Genomic DNA, 20504 nt, shown 5'->3' with positions numbered 1-20504 from the left:
CAATTAGAACATGTCCTATTCCTACAAACCAGTCAAGCAGCCAGCCAGTCAGATAGATAGCCAGTTCAGCACCAACTAACTGGATATCCAGTTCCGTGTGATTTGGCCTTTAGTCTGGGTCAAACCCAGAGCCAGTTTATGTGGAGCAACGTTGGCAAACATTATCATTTGAGATCGCCTTGGCTCAGTCTTCCATGTTGGATGCCTTACCAACATGAGCAATGCTGTAACTTGTCTATGAAGTACATTTGGTACAGTGGAATGCATAAGTATTACTAAGTAAATTGTCAATTACCATGATCATGCATTTTGTTTCACCCAATGAGAACTTCAAGAATTGAAACTTACCGCCAAACAGGCTGCCGACCCCCTCTGCGTTAGCATACTTAAAAATGTAGTCCTTAAAAACACATAGGTAGAAGAGAAATATTAATGAAAATGATCATGGACAAATTGCCAAGCAATACTTGTGAATCCCACGGGACAATCTGTCCTGTCATACCATAATAGAAACTACAATTTACACTGTCATGGCTTCATTCTAGGGTGTACACATTGAATCTCCAGTATTTTGAAATTGCAAAATGAAACACGTTTCTGAGAATAAAAAAAAAAATTTTTTAGATAAAAGAATTAAAGAATATTAGGATCATAATGTGAGACTGGAAAATGGAGAAAACCAACAAGTATAGATTAACATATTATACTCCTTAATTGGTAGTATTCTACAATTTGCACACATTTATTATTCATCAACTTTCAATATTATTTTCAATGGATTTTATGGAAAAGTAGATTGTTTAAGTGTAAAAATTAACGTTTATTACATACAACATTGCAAAACACATTAAATAATTTGTACATAAAAGTTTCATTGCTGGAATGCATCTTTTGGTATTGCACCATGTTTACAAAGATCTGAGAAAATATCTAGTGCTCGCTTCATATCCCAGTTGTTGTCCTGGAGACACCTAAAAAAAAGATAGGGAGGAAATAATTCAAATGGCTGTCGAAATTAAAAAATTAAATGAGGTTCTATAAAATTAAATATTTTTGCACCTCATAGTCCTTGAAGTAATCATATTTATTAGGAATGGAACAGATTAATTGGTATAGGCCGATATAGGTTTAGTGATAAAATTACAGATTATTTTACCAATACAGTAGAACGTCATTTATCCACATTAATTGGGACTGAAGGTTATGCAGATAACGATTTTTGCGGATAATCAAACAAGAGTTTATTTAACACCTGATTAGTCCTGATTACTCTATTTCTGCATAAAATGAATTAAAAAAACGAAAACTCACAAGTCAAATATGATATTTGGATTGCGTTATTTGTCAACCAACAATTCCACCAGAACCTTTCGCAGCTCAGTATAGTTGATACGAGGGCCCGACAGTTGAGAAACAATGCACTAGAGTACTTTATACCATGCTGACTGACCTGCTGGACTAAAGTGCCTCCATGTGTTGGCCTTTTAAAATAAAAGCAGTTGTGGCCTAAATGGCCAAAACACGTCCTCTTTACACGATGTTGAAGGCAAATTACAGCCAATAACTCCATCAAAAACTTGATAAAGCGAAAAGAATGTTGTGTTTAAATCTTAAAACATTGTACAGGGTGTATCAGAAGTCCCTTACCACCCCTTGTAAAATCGGCAGTGATGTATTTTCATGGAATTTGATATGGGCGATAGAAAATAGGCCTAGGGGGACACCTTTTGGAGTATGTCACAGGGACGGCCGCCATCTTGAATTCAACTTTTTTATTTAAAATGATAGGTGGGTCACATGATACATGACCATAGGCAAGAATTTCGTCAGGATGTCAAATCTGAAATCAGATTTCATGTAACTTCATTTGGTGAAAAGTTATTGGCAACTGAAAGTGATGTTTACCTGTTTGTTGCAGGTGCTGAACCATGCCATTAACAACTGAGGAATGCATCCAGATCTTCAAACTGTAGGGTGGGAGAAGTGCCCATGCAGTGGCTGCCGATTTCAACCTGCGTCATCCAGAATGTCACCCTGTGTCACATGTTGCAGTGGTACAGTTATTAACCAAATTTGAGGAGAATGGCACGGTCTTTAACAGACTGCGTAGTGGACGACCGCGAACAGTCACGGATGAAGCAACAGCTACGGCAGTGCTGTCATCCTTCTTGATGCCACCGCAGCGAAGCACACATTGTATAGCAATGGAATGTGCTATGAGTCACAGTTCAGTGTACAGGGTGCTACGGAGGCATAAGTGGCATCCATATAAGGTGCAAATGCAGCAACACCTCTCCGAGGACGATCTAGATTGCTGCATGCAGTTCTGCGAGTGGGCTATCGTGCAATTACGGCTAAATCCAAATGTCGCTATGCAGATACTCCATTCCGATGAAGCGAACTTCTACGTAAATGGGGACGTGAACAGGCAAAACTTGTGCTATTGGTTGCATAGACAGATCACTCCAAAATGACCGGTGCAGGCAAAATTATGGTGTGGGCAGGCATATGGGGAACACGAATAATCGGTCCTTTTTTCATTGAAGGAAATTTAAATGCGGAACGATACCTGGGGATGCTACAGGAACAGATACTGCCTCCCCATTATGACGTCTAGGTGTGTCAGTACCTGGATGAACAATTTCCTGCGGCATGGATTGGTCAATGTGGGCCAGTTGAATGGCTTGCCTGATCACCAGACCTAACTCCAATGAACTTCTGCCTTTGGGGACACGTTAAGGCTATGGTGTATGGTGTGAAAATTCGGGATCTTCATCATCTGGAACAACGTATCATGGCTGCCTTTGAGCAAATTTCACCAGATACCTTGCTCGGTGTCCACAGACATTGGGAGAAGCGCATGCACATGTTCATTGCCCAGCACGGACATGTGGAGCACATTCTGTAACAGGTAAACATCACATAGCACATTCTGTAACAGGTAAACATCACTTTCAGTTGCCAATAACTTTTCAACAAATGAAGTTACATGAAATCTGATTTCAAATTTGACATCCTGACGAAATTCTAGCTTATGGTCATGTATCACATGACCCACCTATCATTTTAAATAAAAAAGTTGAATTCAAGATGGCGGCCATCCCCATGACATACTCCAAAAGGTGTCCCCCTAGGCCTATTTTGTATGGCCCACATCAAATTCCATGAAAATGCATCACTGCGGATTTTACAAGGGGTGGTAAGGGACTTCTGATACACCCTATACATATCGATACTTTATTATATCAACAAATTAGAGATTCAAACATGTTGTAAGGCCTCCGGTTGGGCTCTCTGAAAATAGCTTGTTGGGGTGACATATTCACTGCACATACGCGAACAACAAACTGAGGTGACACGATGTACGGTATTGAGAAAACGGCACAGTCTGAGAGGCACGTAAGTGACGTGTGACACATTCAGCTTGTCATGTTTCTTCGGTTCGAAATGTTCAATTCATTCCTGAGTGTTCGCTTGCAAGCGACACGTCTCTCTTCGGTGTGAATTCTCCCTAAAAGTAGGATCCGAACCCCACGGAGGGTCAAATCCAGGCTGCCTTAGCATTACCAATAAAATACATCGGGGGAAACCCAAATGTTAGTAGAGATAAATGTTGTCACACCTGGGTTTGAGTCCTAGACATGTCTAATATTTTTGCCAAGTTTCAATATTAGTACATGCATTTGTGTGTGACCAATAAATTAATGCTCCTTTAAATTTTAAATCATAACAGACAATGCTTCTTGAATTTTTAAGTAACAATAATTAACCCCTTCCCTGCGGCAACATAGAAGGAAAGTGCTTCCCAAAGGCAATCATCTCTATGTAGATGCAATCGCAAAATCGTTTCATCATAAATATAAATAAATAAATAACATAAAAAATAAATATAAAAAGACTTACTGCAAACATTCTATACATAGACTCTGCTGCAAATTGCAAAATGCAGGAAAACACTCCCTACGTAAGAAAATATTGTTCAACAATAAAGGCACGTTCCTGAACACTAAAAGGCATTGTAGAGGGCAATTTCTCACTCACTCAACTCAACGAAAAACAAACACAACCCAGCAGTACAGCGGAACACCTGCAACTGACAATGCGTCCGTCCCCTCCCTCCCCCTCCTCGTCACCTACCCTTCCCTCCCCGTGCCTCTCATTCCCTCTTTTCCGCTACAATAATCTTTTCCTGTAACAATGGGCATAACGGAACATAACGGACGACAAAAACAAGACTCAAATATACCTTACGTACCGCTTTTAAATTGAACGCACTGTAGATCAGCTGCAGTTAATGGGTTAATAGATTTCTGAAGAAAAAGTACTATGCTACAACTTAAACATACTCACTTTTTGCTCCAGTTAAGTTTCATACTAGTGGTCTTCGAGAAAACATCCACAAGCATATGTTTGGTGTCATTATCCACTTTCTTATCAACAGTGTCTGATTTCATAGATCCTGAAATACGAGTCTTTGGTGAGTGATCCGCAGCACTCTCTCTTGTCTTTGTACATTGTTCGCCTCCAACCTTTGTTTGCTGAGCTGGCAAACTTTGAGCATGGCTTTGTGAAAACTTCAGTCTTTTATTTTGCGTGGGTGATACTTTACTGTCTTTGAATGTAACGGATTCCCAATCTACAAAAGGGCTTCTGATGTGTGTGTTTTCTAATTTGAAAGGTTTCATCTTGGATGTCTTTGTTTCAGTTTCCTCATATCTCCTTTTTTCTGTTGCTGTATTCATATTTGAAGCTTCGTTTGGAGTTAAACGTCCTACAAGTTTGCTCTTTACACTAGTGAAGATCTCCTCAAGTGCATCTTCTACAAAATTTTTGTATTCTTTATCATGTTCTTTTGATGGTGATGCAGTTGGTTTCACATTCTCTTCTCTAAATGCAACCTGGATTGAATGTAACAAAAAGGGTAGATAATACACGGTTTTTTTTTTTTACAATCCATCTATGCTATTATTTATTTGAACTACTTGTTTCATCAGTATTTCACAATATATTTTGTTCACTCAAATGTAATTATTTATACAAGGGAGAGTCAAATGTAAATCATGAGTTGCTGTTTTAAGTCCACTTTATGCACAGTAAGGCTAATCGGGACTGGACCTACAGTTTAAAGTGGGATCCGAACCACTTGTGCCTCCACCGGGTATCGAACCTGGGACCCCTTGATTACAAGGCAAAGATGCTACCACTGCGCCATGGGGGAGGCCAAATGTAAATCTTAAAAAGTCTGATAAAAATTATGTGACAGACTGTACACAGGTCAAACTTACATTGGGTATCAACTGTTATTTACAAAACGACCTCAAGGATACAACACTGATCAAGTGAGCTTCATAACACCATTTTAGTCATTTTTAAAGATGGCGCCTCCTGTACACACTTGTGCCAGTGAAGAACAGTGGTTTCTTGCCCTCTGGAAGCTTGAAACTCATAGACATTCTCTGGCAAATGAAAATTAAATATCTCTATGCATGATTACCATGCCACCAAGTTTACGAATAGAGGGAGACTTACAACAATGGCCTCAGTTCACAGGCAAACGGGTGGAAATATCTTCACAACGGATCAAAAGTGACTGCATGTGCATCCCAAAGATTCTTCTTCCTGAGGTATATAGGCACTAACATAAGACTTGAAAATATATGTGGGTCAACAATGGATATATACTAAAGTAAAAAAACAAAGCAAATTAAGGTTTTCATTTGACACTCCCTCGTATGTACGCACACTCCAGTTGCAACAATAAAATCAATAAAAAAAAACTAAAACACATTTGTGGTGCAGTAATCCTCTTCTCTGTGCTGTGTGTATGCGAGTCAAAGAAAATATAGTTCAAAGGATACCATATTTTTTGGCAATAAGATGCACTTTTTCATAAAACGATCATCTTAAGATCAAGTAAAAGCAGAATCCAATTTCCACCCCAATTGGGATACAAAGGTAAAACAGCCTTCAAGGAATGTTGTAAGAAAGTTGCTTCTTGCCCTCAATTCACTACCTGTATCTTCAGTTATCAATAGCATGTATTTCAAGTGACATTCGGTGATCAACCTAGATTAAATTAGATAATGCCTGCACAGAAGAAATTCTCATGTGTCACATTTAACTTAAGTGAAAATGAAGTAAAATTTGTATTTCTTGTACCAGTAATTTACAGATAACAGATTAAAATTTGATATTTTTCTTTTCTAAATTTTCATCTCAAAGTTGAGAGTCTCTCTTATGGTCCGAAAAATATAGTACCTAAGAACAATTTTCAACTTACAATCTCAGATCAGTAACTTTATTAAATGCATTGTTAATAATACCCTACATTTATATTTTTCTACCTACAAAGGTGCAGTTGTTTAATAATTTATGCAAGAAGTGTCAGTGATCATGCCAATAACTTCATTTTTTTAAAAAATAATGTTTAAGAACTCCAGAGAGACACCTAGTGTTACAAAAGAAACAACATACCTTTTTCTGTTCACTTGTTGCAGCACTTATAAACAATTCTTCATTGACAATTTTAAAAACATTGTCACTGTTTGAAGTTAACACAAAAGTTCTTTGAAATGACTTTATATCTTTTGGAGTGTTGAATTCACGGAAAACTCCAGATATATGAAGCAACACCAACTTTTTCTAAAAATGAGAGAAATACAATGTTATTACATGAAATAATTTGGCTAAAACAATATAAAAGTCATGCAATACAAGTAAATAAATGGACAAAATAAAATAATAATAGTAACAATAAATTTTCATTCTACTTAAAAACTTTCGCAGATAATTTATACTTTTAAATGACCTTGGGGATTTACTTTCACTTTTTAGTTGTTTATATTGTACTTTTTCTGCTGAAAATTTGTACACATACATTAAGGGACACTTATTCCTTTAAAATGTCAATATTATTTGCATTATAAAATGACCAAAATGTCCCTCAATATGTATGAAACCTTACTCAGTATTACAAATTATACTCAGCATACATCTTGATAAAGATTGGCATACCATTTAGGTATGAAACTTAAGTCACTTCATGCAATCCAATAGCAAAGTGCCAGATTGCATGCAATAAACCTACATTTCTCAGCTTTTCAGAACTACAGTACAATGCACAAATTTAATACAATCTGAATTTATGTAAAATAATACTTTGTAAAAATATTACTTTATTTTTGCATTGGAATCTATCTTAAAAGGTGAAACTTTTTGGTTAAAGCATTACAATATAATCCCAATTTTATGTTAACTGGAGTTTATGTTTTCCCATATGATAGATTCAATCGTCGTCATAACAATAAAACAAAATGTTATAAAAATTTCCAAGATTTTATGTTTTCATGCTTCACTTTCTTGAAAAAGATAAAAATCAAAATTCCAGTGTGTTTGTGATTGTTCTCTCATGATTTTCATCAGGTATTCATTTACATAGTTGTAATCAATTCACAAACTATAAAATTAATTAACCAAGAAGTGTAAAGAAAGTTACACATTTTCCAATAACCTGAAGAAAAAAATAACTCTGCCTCAACATTATGCAGATTCAAAGTTAAAAATGCGTTGCATTTTGCAACTTTAAAACAGTGGTGTGTGCAAGACACGTTAAGAAATGTTTGTTAAAACACACTGTAGCATGCTTTTGCAATCATCTTATTAGGGTTGGTGCAATATGATTTTTTTTATACTACTGATAAAGTACCAAATTAACACTTATTAACACTAATAACCAATATTCTACCAATTCAATTATAAAATTTCAAATATTCTATGAAAAACCTGAATGGCTAATCTCCTTAAATGTATGTAATCAGGTGACTAAAGGCATTTGCTTTACAATACCAGGGTACGTGAATCTTATGACTGTATCCACATAAAAACAAAACGTCAGAATTTGAACTTGTAAGCTATTTATAGATCTATTGAATTGGTAAAATTATCAGTAATTTTATCAATGAACCAGTAGAGTACCAATTAATCTGCCCCATACATGCCACTATACATTGAAAAATTATGTAAAATAATTAAATTAAAATTACTCTTACATGTGTGAATCACAACAAGTCTTAATTCATCACATATGAGCTGAGTAACATACACTCTTGTTACTTGAGAAAATAACTGAGATTTCAACTTACAGATAAAATTGGGAGATCGACAGAAAAAGATGCAGGATCATGTTCAGTCACTGGAAGTCGAGAGAGGCATTTTACAATTTCATAATTGCCAACATGGAGAGTTCTTTCAATGTCGTGCTTTGATGTATGCAACAAGTTGCGGTTCTCCGTTACATATGCAGTATGACTACAACAAAAGAAGATTGATAATATAAAGGAAATAGCTTTCTTTGTTATTATTTTCATAGTACATTTATCTTACTAAATGGCAACTGCTATTGCAAATATCAAGGATTCTTTACATATCAGCTAGTAGAGTTGAAACAACTCGGCAAATAATGTGTGTCAGAAGTGTTATTCACAGTACATTGGATCTAAATTTAGTTATGAATGTTACACCACAATGCTCAACATATTAAACAATAACAGTAATAAATCCCAATGTATACAGTACTGGGTCTGTCCAGAAAGTAATAAGACTGGTTTTAGAAAACCCAATTTTATTTACAATACTTCCAAATACACTTAATAATCTTCATAATAGGACCTCTCTGCAGTGACACAGCGTTTCCAACGATCTTGCCATTGTTTGTATGTCTGCTGAAACTCCTTTTGCGGGATGCTGCTCAAGTAGTGTGTCACGGTCGCAAATAAAGTCTCTCTTCAGTCTGGGGAAGAGAAAAAAGACACACAGAGAGGCTGTGGAAACGTGTGCTATGCTATGCCTCTTGCGGCCAGAAACTCCGTGACAAGGAACGCGGTGTGCGAGGATGCATTGTCGTGATTCAGGATCCACGTCGTTGCGGTCTCAGGAGGGACATGAACCAATTTTGCGCACACCTTTCGCATCTGCAATTTCTCAGTCTGTTATTAAACAGACACTCAGGCGTTGGTCAGTGTTCAACAACTTCCATGATCCACAATTTCTTCAGTTTTAGTTGTTGAAGGGTGCCCAGCTTGTCCTCCATGTCTTCCTTTTCATTTTTAAAGGCTTTATGCCAGTTAAAAACTCGCGCTCTGGACATACAATTGTTGCCGTAGGCTGTCTTCAACATTTCCATTGCCTCCGATCCAGATTTACCAAGCTTCACACAAAACTTGACAGCGTAACACTACTCCGACGTTCTCTGCATTGTTGCCGTGACGCGTCTCTCGCGTAGAGACTATGTTCGCAGGATGTCATATCACTCTCACTGTTCGGAGAGAGAAGAATTAACGCGGTACCGTTGAAAAGATGAATTTCACCTTTCTTTCCCCACCATCGGTTTCCCCTCCAAGTGCGTGTGCACACGATGCCAGAGCCAGTCTTATTACTTTCCGGACAGACCCTGTATACAAGAAATATGCAGAAAGCAAAAATAATTTTGTTATTTTGAAGCAGGGTTGGGGAAGTTAGTTACTTTACTTCCCTCCTTATCTACTCTATGCAAAAACTAGGATTGCCGACCTCCATGGAAGAGTGGTTAGCACAGCATGCTACAGAACCAGGGTTCCAGGTTCAAATACAGTCTGGGGATGGGTGTTATTTATATGTTCTTTCATCATATCATCACTCATCCTTATCTTCCCAATGCACCAAAAGTGGCAGAAAAGTGAAGTAAAGTAAACCAAATCAATTAAACACTAGGGATTACTTTACTTTTTGTCATATTCTTAAGATATGGTATTAAAAGCAATCGTTTTATGTATATATACAATCACACATGCATGTACAGACACTGACACTTCTGGATTGTAACTTCAATGGAATCGTTACAATTCAGAAGTGTCCATGATTGTACCATTGTATGTACTAGAGTCCTGCAGGGAGAGGATTTCACTCGAGCGCCAAATAGTTTGCACGGACCATGCTAGATAGCGTACGGAATTGACAGAATCTTCGCTTGGCGAAAAACGTTCGAACGGGCAAACTTAGTAGAATACAGTCAAAGCCCAGTAGTACACGCATAACCATAATTTATCTGTGGTAGTGGGCCCTTAAATATGGATCGCGAAACTTAAGTGAACATAGTCATAATGTTAAAATATAGTTATATGAAATAGATGAATGTGGGCTGAAACTACCAAGGCAGATATTTTACATGTGTGTGCATGTACGATTATTGTCACATTGAAATGACATTCCATTGTATACACTCAAGGGTGAGAGACTCAAACACGTATGAGAGAGCAAAAGTGGTCCCATGCAGGACTGTAGTATTTACTACCTTCCCCTTATATTACCAACTTAATATTTTATTATTAAATTATTATTTAATAAAATATATGAAATAAGCAACATTAAAATTATAATCATACTATACATATACCCCACAAAATATGTGAACAAGTGTTACTCTGCATATAAAGAGTGTACCTGACTACACAATATCTTGATAATGGACATCAATTTGTGTTTCAAGGGACAAAAATGCAGTAGTAAATTAATATACTGGAATCATGTACTTACTTTATCCATAAAACTATTACGTAATTCCAGTGGAAATTAATTATTGCTTTGTCCAAATTTTTGGACCAAGTGCAGTCCTCCTTTAGGGATGGAAGGAAAGAATCGTGGAACAGTTAAGCCATGGTTAATATAGTTAAAAAGGATTAAAAAAAGTATAAGAACTTGATCTCCTGACCATCTCTCTACAACGTTCAGCTGTTCCTTGTAGCTGACAAAACATTGCATGAAATACCAACATTTTTTCTAGTGGAAATTAACCCAATAGCGTTGTCTCTTTTGTATGTTGTCAAATGGCAAAAAATTAAGTTTACTTGGGAAAAAGGATACAAATAACAAACATATTTGCTGTTTATATTGCATGTACATATTTCAGAATGTTTATTATATTTTGTGACATAATACACAAAAGATAAAATTTACAGCACCTTGTACTGAAAATTTTAAAAAAAAAAATGCAAAATATTCGGAAAGTAAGTACCGAAAGGGTGTAAGAAATAAAGTAAAATAGTTTTGTACCTTTTTTTTATTTGCACTGCATTCTACAGACCTTAAACTACTTTTCTACCTAGTTTCCACCATTCTTCAAGCATTTGTCATAGCTTGGAACTAGTTGTTGTATCCTATCGTCATAGAATGTTCCCGCCTGTGATGAAAGCCATCCATGCACTACTGCATCAACGTCATCATCCTCTTCGAAACGCTGACCACAATTTTCAATTCCAGACGATCTGTCACAATTTCGTAGAGGACTGTTTTCTTGAAATTTGTGGAAAATCCATGGAAAGTGACGACATTGTGAAGCGTCTGTTTTCACGAATTTCCGCGTTGACCGCATGCACCAAATCCTCTGTCACAACAGATGTCCGACCTCTCCTTGGCTCATCGTGAACTGTCTCACGACCTTCTTTAAACATAAAAAATAAAGACCTCTCATAGTTGACGGTGGATGTACCGGTTTCACGTTTCTTGCATTGAGAAAAAGAATCACAGACCGGACTTGACAGTCGGCGGGCCGATTGATTTTCTTGAACATTTCAAAACTTCATAAACCTACAAAGCAAAAGCATGACCTGCTCCCATGACTGCCTGTGGCTTACTAACGGATGAAGGACGTCAGCGAGAACTCACACGGTCGCGACTGCAGCGCTACATCGGCAATATTTGCAAACGGTACTTACTTCACGAATACGCCTCATAGTAATATGTACAGTGGAAGTCCGATTTTACATTTTCCCGCAATATGCATTCAATCTCGATGGTCCCAACATAGCAAAGTGTTGTAAAATTTTCCTCAATTTTACATTTTCCTGCAGTTTAAGTTTTTCAGCTTGGTCGTCTGAAAAACGTAAAATCGAGGTTCCACTGTATATTATGTATTGTCACAGTTGGGCTTTTTCTTTTCTTCTTCCCCATTCTTCATCACTTTCACGTGGAGGTAAGTTTTCTTCTGTACTTTTTCCAGGCGCTCTGTCATCTTCATTCCCTTCAAGATATACAGATGATTCAGTTTCCAAATCTCTGTCCAAGATATCAAAAATACTGCCAGGAACCAGACCACACTTCAATTTTCCCACATGCAACTTCATGCAATGTAAATACTGAGAATGGCACTAGATGGCAGCATGAAATTACAGAATAGAAAAGAGACAGGAATACAAGCTGAAATGGAAAATTTATATAACTAATTCTTGGTCATTTCAAGTATGTATTTAAAACTTAAGTGAGACAATGCTAATGGGTTAAGCTGAGGCAAATGGTGTACTAAAACATGTTTTTACTGTTATACTTTTACTCTTTGGATATATCTAGTACGGTAACTTGGGAAACAAAGCTCTGTTTTACAACTAAGACAACCACAAACCTGAAAAGCACGATTGACTTACCTCATGTTATGAAATCTATTTTTAACTGGTTGATTGAATGACAAAGAAAACAATGCACTTTCATGATAGGTATCAAATAAGGAACGTCTGTCTTCCCCATCGTACATTGTGTAATAATGCTGCACAAATTTCTCAACAAAATCCTTGCCATCATCTGTGCATAAGAAAGTACACTGAGCTAAAGGCAATCTAACACTCTGGCTATTAGATACTTTTCCCATTTCAGACAATATCGGATTATTAGGAAACTTTTCATTTTGACCAATTTTACACATGTTGGGACTGTTTGATCGTTGTAAAGATCTGTGTGGTTCTACAACATTCGGAGGAACATGTTGATCTTCACTTTGATGGGTCAAGTATACTGATTTCGGATTTACACTGTGTTTCTTAATTATTTCTTGAGGTTCTTCAGTCTTATCTCTCAATATTTTCAAGATATCCAATACATTCTTGGAAACTTCTTTTATACTGTCCTGAGAAACATGAGGACCATCCGTCTGTCTCGATTCATTAGATGGGCGCTCTTTGACTATCTTCGATGAATTCCCACTGATACTTGGTGGATCCGGTACTTTCGGAATTGGTCTCCAATTCTGTGATGTGCCCTGCTCGACTATTATTGACGGATTTTCAGAAATTCTTGGAGGGCTTGGAGCTTCAGAAATTTGTTTCCATTTATCTGATAAGCATTCTTGCACTAAATTAGGATCTTCAGAAATACTTGGGGGTCTTGGAGCTTCGGGAACTGGTTTCCATTTATCTGATGAGCCTACTTGGGTATGATTTTCAGAAATACTTGGAGGATCCGGAGCTTTTGGTTTCCAGGAAATACCTTTGCAAATTTTTTGTTCAGATTTTTGTTTACTTAGAACTTTCTCAGCAGATGAGTCCTGGAAACAAGAAATCAAGCAGGTAAGAAATAATTAATACTAACTTATCAATTAAAGTTACAGATTTAATTTAAGCACTTGTTGAATGTGCTTATTTTACACCCCCACCTTGTCTGCATCTCTATAATAACTGAGCCTTTAACAATTAATGAACTGACGAAATCAAGAGATCCATACCCGAAGTCCCCAGTACACTAAATTAACTTGACAGGTATGTAGACAGACACTCTTAAATCACAATCATTCTAACTACTGTAATTAACGTTACCAAATGAGAGGGAATATTATTAATAATAAATTTAGAAATATCCTGCTCAATTTTTCTAGCACATTCATGCATCTTAAGTATATTTTCTTTGCCAAAGAAAAGATTCTTTTATATCTAACTGAATAAATAACCTCATAATATCACTGAAGCTACTTTGTTAACAATCAAATATTAATCATTGTAAACTAGCGTATTTCACCATCTTTAACATAATATCCTGCTACATACAAAAGTAACTTGGAAAAAATAAAATAAAGCATTATTATTAGCTTACCAAAGGTGTTATCTGAGTTGCAATCTTTTTCAGTTTTGGCAAGAATTTCCCAAGTCTTCTGCAAATAAAACATACACATAATAATCTTAGTTATAGATCATATGTATATAAGAAAAATATATGAAAAATAAATACACTGAAGTACAAAAATTAATAACCTTATCTGATTAGTCATTGCAAATAACAGTTTACTACCTACAAGAGGGACACACAATAATTTTTGAGGTGAGGAATGATTTCAAAATAATGTTCCATGGCATATACACGTACACTTGTTACAAATTACAAAAGCCACTAATCCTAAAGTGAGATTTATTTTGTCACCCATAAAGTGTAATTTTAACATTTGATAGCTGTTCATTTTTCATGTTTAAATGAGATTGTAATTACATTAAAGAAGACAGAATAAAAAGTGAAGACACCAAGGCACACATTCCTAACCAGCTAAACCCATCAGAAATTTAAGAGGCTAGGGCTTATATTTTAAATCAAAAGGCCTGATGTGAATTTTGAAATGTAACCGATATTAATAAAACAGATCAAACCGGTTTAATACATTGAAAAAGAAACTTACTAATTGCACAATAACATATCTCTATGAATCTAAAATAACATATTTTGTAAGTAACATGCACCATCACAAATAATGCAACCCCTTTCTCCCCATGTGTACTAGGTTCTCTTGAAAAAAAAGGGGGGAGGAGTATCAATACATATTTACATACTTTGTCATTCCTTCCGAGCTTGTTAACTCAGCAAAGACGGGGTTATTGGTCAAGCTCAGTACCTCAATAGGAAAACACTGAAGGTTGCGCAGCTGTCTCACATCAGGAATCTGAAACCATCAAAAGTATTATTAATATACATATTTGGAGTTAAAGTTTGTAATAATATCAACTTTCATTTTCCGTATGAACCAAAACAGCACAAATTGTTCTAAATTCTTCACCTTCAGCCAATCAACACTGCATATAACATTTTGTGGTTAATATTCACCTTTTTACATTATATATGAAATTACATAAGGGTTCTTATATACAATATTGAATAATTTCACATGACAATGATCTCATAAAAATACATCAATATATATTATTCGAAATAAAAGTTTGTAACTTAAAAACATTCACTATACTCACCAAATTATTATTGAGATTAACAGCCCTTAAATATTTAACATTTTCCGCCAAGTCTCTTCCTAGTGTTTGAAATTGATCCAAATACATAATTTTATTACTTGACAGATCAATGCTTGTGATGTCAGGTATATTGTCAATTATGAACTTAAGAACAACTTTCATTATGGCTGGATTGGTCACAGAACACACTCCTTTCTTAGATAAATCTGGAAGAAAAAGAAAGCTTCAAATTCAATATTGATTAAGTTATACTAAAAGAAAGAAGATATCACTGCTTTTCCAACTCAACAATTTTAACTTTAAATAGAAAGAAAAGCTATTATGGGCTGCATGGAGATGCAAATTGTGTAGTTGAAATCTTACCTTGGGTAGGAGAATACGATTACTAATCTCATTAGTTTTGGTGAAGAAAGTTTCAACTAATCTTCAGCTCCAGAATTCCAGTTACCCAAATCACAGAAAACGAATGAATTAAAACATTTTTTCCATCAACTTCTCCAGGCAACATCTGGTGTCAACTTGAACACGAAGTTAACCTTTATTAGCAAAAAAACTATATTTCTTGTATTATTTTTGGCCAAAATTCATATTATTTTTATTTTTGATGTTATTTTTGTCAGAATTCACATTTATATTTTATTTCACATTTCTTCCAAATACATCAAAAATTATGCCTTCTAACTCTCATGGTAAGTGCATAATCTTAGTAACACAATTCATATGCTTATTGTAACTAAACTATAACTCCACTGTGTTCGACCCTCTAAGGGCCAGGGGCTGCTAGAGCAGCTATTGGATTGAGTGAAGAGTAAATCAACTCCCAGCACCACTGTTTTCTGGCTAAACAAATTATTAAATGGAAAAAACTTATCATTAACCCTCAAGGAAATATTATTTTTCCTCATTTAAAAAAATGTTAGGTGATAACAATATATGTTGAACTGAATGCTCAATCCTTGTATAGGGTGTTCCATATAGGAATCCGAATTAGAAAATTAAATAAAAATAGGGAAAATATCATGAAAATAGTTATATTTCACATATATGTAAGCAGTAACATCTCCCATTTCCATGTGAAAGACAATGTCAGGCATATGTCCACCCCTACTGAGTCTGCATGCATTTATACGCTCCACAAAATTATTGATAACCCTCTCGCAGATGTCTGTCCAGATGGCTCCAATCACCCGTATGATTTCCACCTTCAGTTCCAAAAGTGTTTGTGGTTTGTTGCCGTACACCTGTGATTTCACAAACCCCCATAAGAAGAAATCACAGGGTGTAAGATCCCACTCCACCTGCCAAAACCCACACCACACAGTCGTTCTCAGCGGATGGATGGATTTCACCCTCCTGGATTATTCGAGGATTTTCGGAAGGAAACCACAACAAACGAGTCAAAACAACTGAGGCTACATTAATCGGCATGACAACAGATACCAACATTGGTAAGAACAGGTCTGCCAACCTCGAAACAAAACAATAGCACTCGGTTCAAATTCGGTGTCCTATACGGAACACCCTTTAGTATCTTTTAAAGTGCAAACTGTGGCAAAATTTGCATATAAAATACAGAAATCACCTACCACTTCAAATTTGTGTTATCTTGTCATTTTATACATATCAAAATTATGATTAGGTTGTATTGATGCACAAGTATAAGAACTTTCTTGTAACGATTAACGTTTTTCAATGTTATTGCAAAGAATCTACGTTTCTACCTATAGTTACATATTAATTTTGTTTCTTCTTACAAATGCACACGAAGACTTGCAGAAAGGAAGAAAAAAATAACACCGATTTTTATTTGTTATTCATGTAACAATGGGAATTAAGAAAACTAACATCATTGTTCTTAAAAGAACATCACCTTTGATATTTTATGCAGAAAATACTGAATTTATGTGCAACATTACACAGTATAGGCTACAAAACAATATGCATAAAATTTATATGCAGTGCCTATGTACAAAGATATGGCAGAACATGAGAAAAGTAATTATGCTCTGCGACTGCAATTTTCCAGAAAAACAATGCCAAATTCACAAAATACATGTCTGCAGCAACCAGATTTCTTCAGATATAAGCAGCAAATCCTCACTCCCTTGTACCAAACTGTGGGATTTGATTGGCACTTTCAGTGGGATCCTCTTCAAAATCTTCACCTGTAATTGCAACATCTATGGTGAAAATCCGGTGAGTTAAACACCTAACCGCTTTGAGCCTACGCACCAAAACCCACCGCTCCTCTATCCACAGCAGCAACTATTACACTTCCCAAAATGTGAGAATGATTTCCCATAAAACTGTACATTAAAATTATATTCAAAATAATGGAAACATTATTATCAAGTCTAGAATTAATCTAAAATGATATTACTCACCTGGATCTCTATGAAATTGTGACAAATTTAAGTGCTTTGAAATACTGTTGTATCTCTTTCTCAATGAAGCTCTTATGGATTCTCTTAAATCTTCAGTCACATTTACACGTGGATTACATGGCATTACTTTCAGTGATAGCTGTGAAAACAGAAAGATTAATGATACAATATAATTGATAAACCTTTTAAGAAAAATAAAAGTATTATAGTAATTGTTTCAAACAATCTTAGATTTCATCATGTAGTCAAGGGCTTCCAGGTTCGATAACCCATGGGATATATAGCTTGAAGCTGTAGGTACAGTAGTGGTTAGCCTACCTTGACATGATACTCTGTTTCACAATTTCTGCTCAAATACTAAAGTCAACTAAAAAATAAACATTAGGTGGCACAGGCAACACTGTTGGACACCGTAATTGTAAAGTATTATGAATACAGATTCAAATTCACGTAAGAAAAGAATATGTCTACTGCTACATGTCTATCATTCTAATAAGTTACTGTACTATCATTTTCTACAACAAAGCACTAAAAACACTTGCAACAAAAAAACTTACCTCACATGCTCTTGCGCCAGCACGAACACTGCCCTTCCAACTATACCTCTCCAGAAACTGCCCTTCATTAACATCGTCAATGTAAAACACAGAATCTCGCCCATCTTCCTTATACTGTGAATGTAATAAACATGCAAGAGGGAGTCAGTACTAAATTGCTCATACATTACTACAGAAAAAATCCTGAAACACACACAAATTTAGAAAGAGAGTACTTTAGTATTATACGGACTACCTCATTTCAGACCGTCTGTTTTCTGGGAAAGCAAAAGAAAGTATCCTTTATTTTAATGCTAAGAGAACCAAACCTGACCTGCCTAACCTAACCACAAAAGCATATATTGATGTTTCATTTGCTTTCCCAGAAAACAGACGGTCTGAAATGAGGTAGTCCGTATAATACTAAGTACCAAAAAGAGTTTTATTATTACAGTGATATATCTTCTCATTACTCTCCACAATAACTCATGCTGCAACAGCCCATGAGGGCCAGGGTCTACCTACCAACTGCCAGCCTAACTCCCACCAGAGTTACAGGGTGACATGTGGTCAGCACGTCAAACCCCCAGTCGTCTTTGTAGTTTCCGTGACTGGGTTACGCTACTCACTCATAGCTCCCCAATTTCTTCATGATGGTGGGTGGTATGAAGAGAAGATCTGTGCAAAATTTTTTCCAAGAATTGGGAGATTTTCATCACTTTCAACAACACACTATTTCAATAGGAACAGAGTACTCATATTTGCAAACTCACCCGATCTCACCCAGCCTGATGCTTATTTGTGGGGAATACTGAAGGAGCGGGTCTTATTATGATCCAGTGTCTCGTGATAAGCTCAAAATGAACATCACTAGGGTGGCACTCTATGACCATGATAAAATTCAAGTATAACTCCCGGTTTTCAAGGCTAACTTTCCAAAAAATTCAAGGGTGCAATCATATGTTTATTCTATTTCAACCTTATCTCCCCCCCCCCACACACAAATATATTAACAATATAAAGGGGTCTGTGCGATTTCAAGGTTTCCAAAAAATCTAACTCAGGAAGTTTTTATGTTTCTCATTTCATATTCAGACTAGAAACACATCTAGAACTGTTAATTGTATAAGAATTTCAAATTTACCTAATCAACTTCAAGATATCTTATCTTGCAATAACCTTCCTTCCACCTGTCTGGAAAGGACACTAAAAAAGTAAACAGATTAAGAGAATTCTATTTTATTTTCCAGGCAGCTCTCTTTTCTTTTCCTTCCTCGCTAAAATAAAAGCTAAACTAAAAAATTTGCCTCAGGGCATTAATAAATACATATATATTCAGTGGGATTTGGATTAATAAAAGTTGCAATTTTTCACGTCTAAGGATAAAAATTCAAGCAGAATTCACGCATAATTCCCGAAGCCAATAATTCACGCATAATTCCCAGAATTCAATGAATTCCCGGTGAGAAGCCACCCTGTTATCACTCAAGTGTATTCAATTATACTGGACAAAATTGAGATCACTCAGGGTGGCTATGCTGACTCTTCTGTTTACGTTCAAATGTTCAATTGCTGTGTGTACATTGACACAAGAACTATTTTCATTGCACTTATAAAATTAAATAAAACAAGCTCTGCATTTCGGTATACTTTATTTATGGCCACACTGTACATAAATGTAGCAAATGATGCTCAGTTGACAGAGCACTGGAAAAGAATGCCGAAGACTCAGGTTCAACTCCTAGCTGAGTCTCAAATTTTTACTACTGAAGTACAACTTACAAATAACATTAATAAGAACTATTTACTTAGTGGTTAAGTTTCTAGTTATTTGACTAGTATTACACACATTTTTCTTAAGATCTAAAAATATGATTAAAATTCAGCAATTAAATGAGATTGATTAGTCACTAAAGAAACACTTCTTATTAATATTATTTGTAGGACAACTGGCTACATGGGCAGTTTGAAAGATTTAAGTTAAGAAGGTGCAAACGAATCACATTCATATAAGACAGTTGATGAAACCACTTCTGTGCGAAGTAAATCATACATGTGCATGAATGGATGTAATACTAAGATGAACAAACCTTATCGGACTTCATTATAATTCATTCTAATAAATAAGACAAGCAAAAATTCCTTTAAATAATGAACTTTATTTAGCATGATGAAATCTTGGTAATACTAAAGTTGTGGTTAAAAATAATTTTGTTCCTTTTATTTCTAATTAGATTAGGTTCAGCAATGTGCTAAATCAAGATTTACTCAAAGTCTGAGTTTTATTTTTATAGATTCCTTAATGCCTTAACTGGGTAAATACATGATCTTAATAACAAAAATTAATTTTCCTGCAACAACAACAAAACAGTTAGTATTCAGGAGTTTGTAATGAAATTCCAGTATGCTGGGGAACAATGTGGAATAGAAAAATTGGCCCACAAACACAGTGAATAGTGAATATTCAGTATTCATCATATAAGAAAGTAGTGAAATTGTATAATAGTATCTTACATAAAAAAATCTTACTATAGCATTTGATGTATGCATCAATTGTT

The 20504-nt window shown here is 35.6% G+C and overlaps 1 protein-coding gene across 2 annotated transcripts in view; it reads right to left on the bottom strand.

Annotated features, from left to right (window-relative positions):
• Positions 1–796: 796 nt before the first annotated feature.
• LOC145981095 (uncharacterized) overlaps positions 797–20504 on the bottom strand; it is a 33268-nt gene continuing 13560 nt past the window's right edge. For both annotated transcript variants that reach the window (XM_083114234.1, XM_083114233.1), the window contains exons 4-13: positions 17968–18081; positions 17411–17549; positions 15027–15232; positions 14613–14722; positions 13888–13945; positions 12453–13345; positions 8142–8307; positions 6475–6642; positions 4351–4898; positions 797–971 (exon numbers count right to left, since the gene is read on the bottom strand). In XM_083114234.1, the coding sequence (XP_082970360.1) occupies positions 872–971; positions 4351–4898; positions 6475–6642; positions 8142–8307; positions 12453–13345; positions 13888–13945; positions 14613–14722; positions 15027–15232; positions 17411–17549; positions 17968–18081 (2502 nt within the window). In that variant the 3' untranslated portion in view covers positions 797–871. The remainder of the gene's footprint in view (positions 972–4350; positions 4899–6474; positions 6643–8141; positions 8308–12452; positions 13346–13887; positions 13946–14612; positions 14723–15026; positions 15233–17410; positions 17550–17967; positions 18082–20504) is intronic.

The sequence above is a fragment of the Lepisma saccharinum genome, chromosome 28 (assembly GCF_977018435.1).
Source record: "Lepisma saccharinum chromosome 28, izLepSacc3.1, whole genome shotgun sequence".
Classification (NCBI taxonomy): Eukaryota; Metazoa; Arthropoda; class Insecta; order Zygentoma; family Lepismatidae; genus Lepisma; species Lepisma saccharinum.
This window is presented reverse-complemented; position numbering and strand designations above follow the sequence as displayed.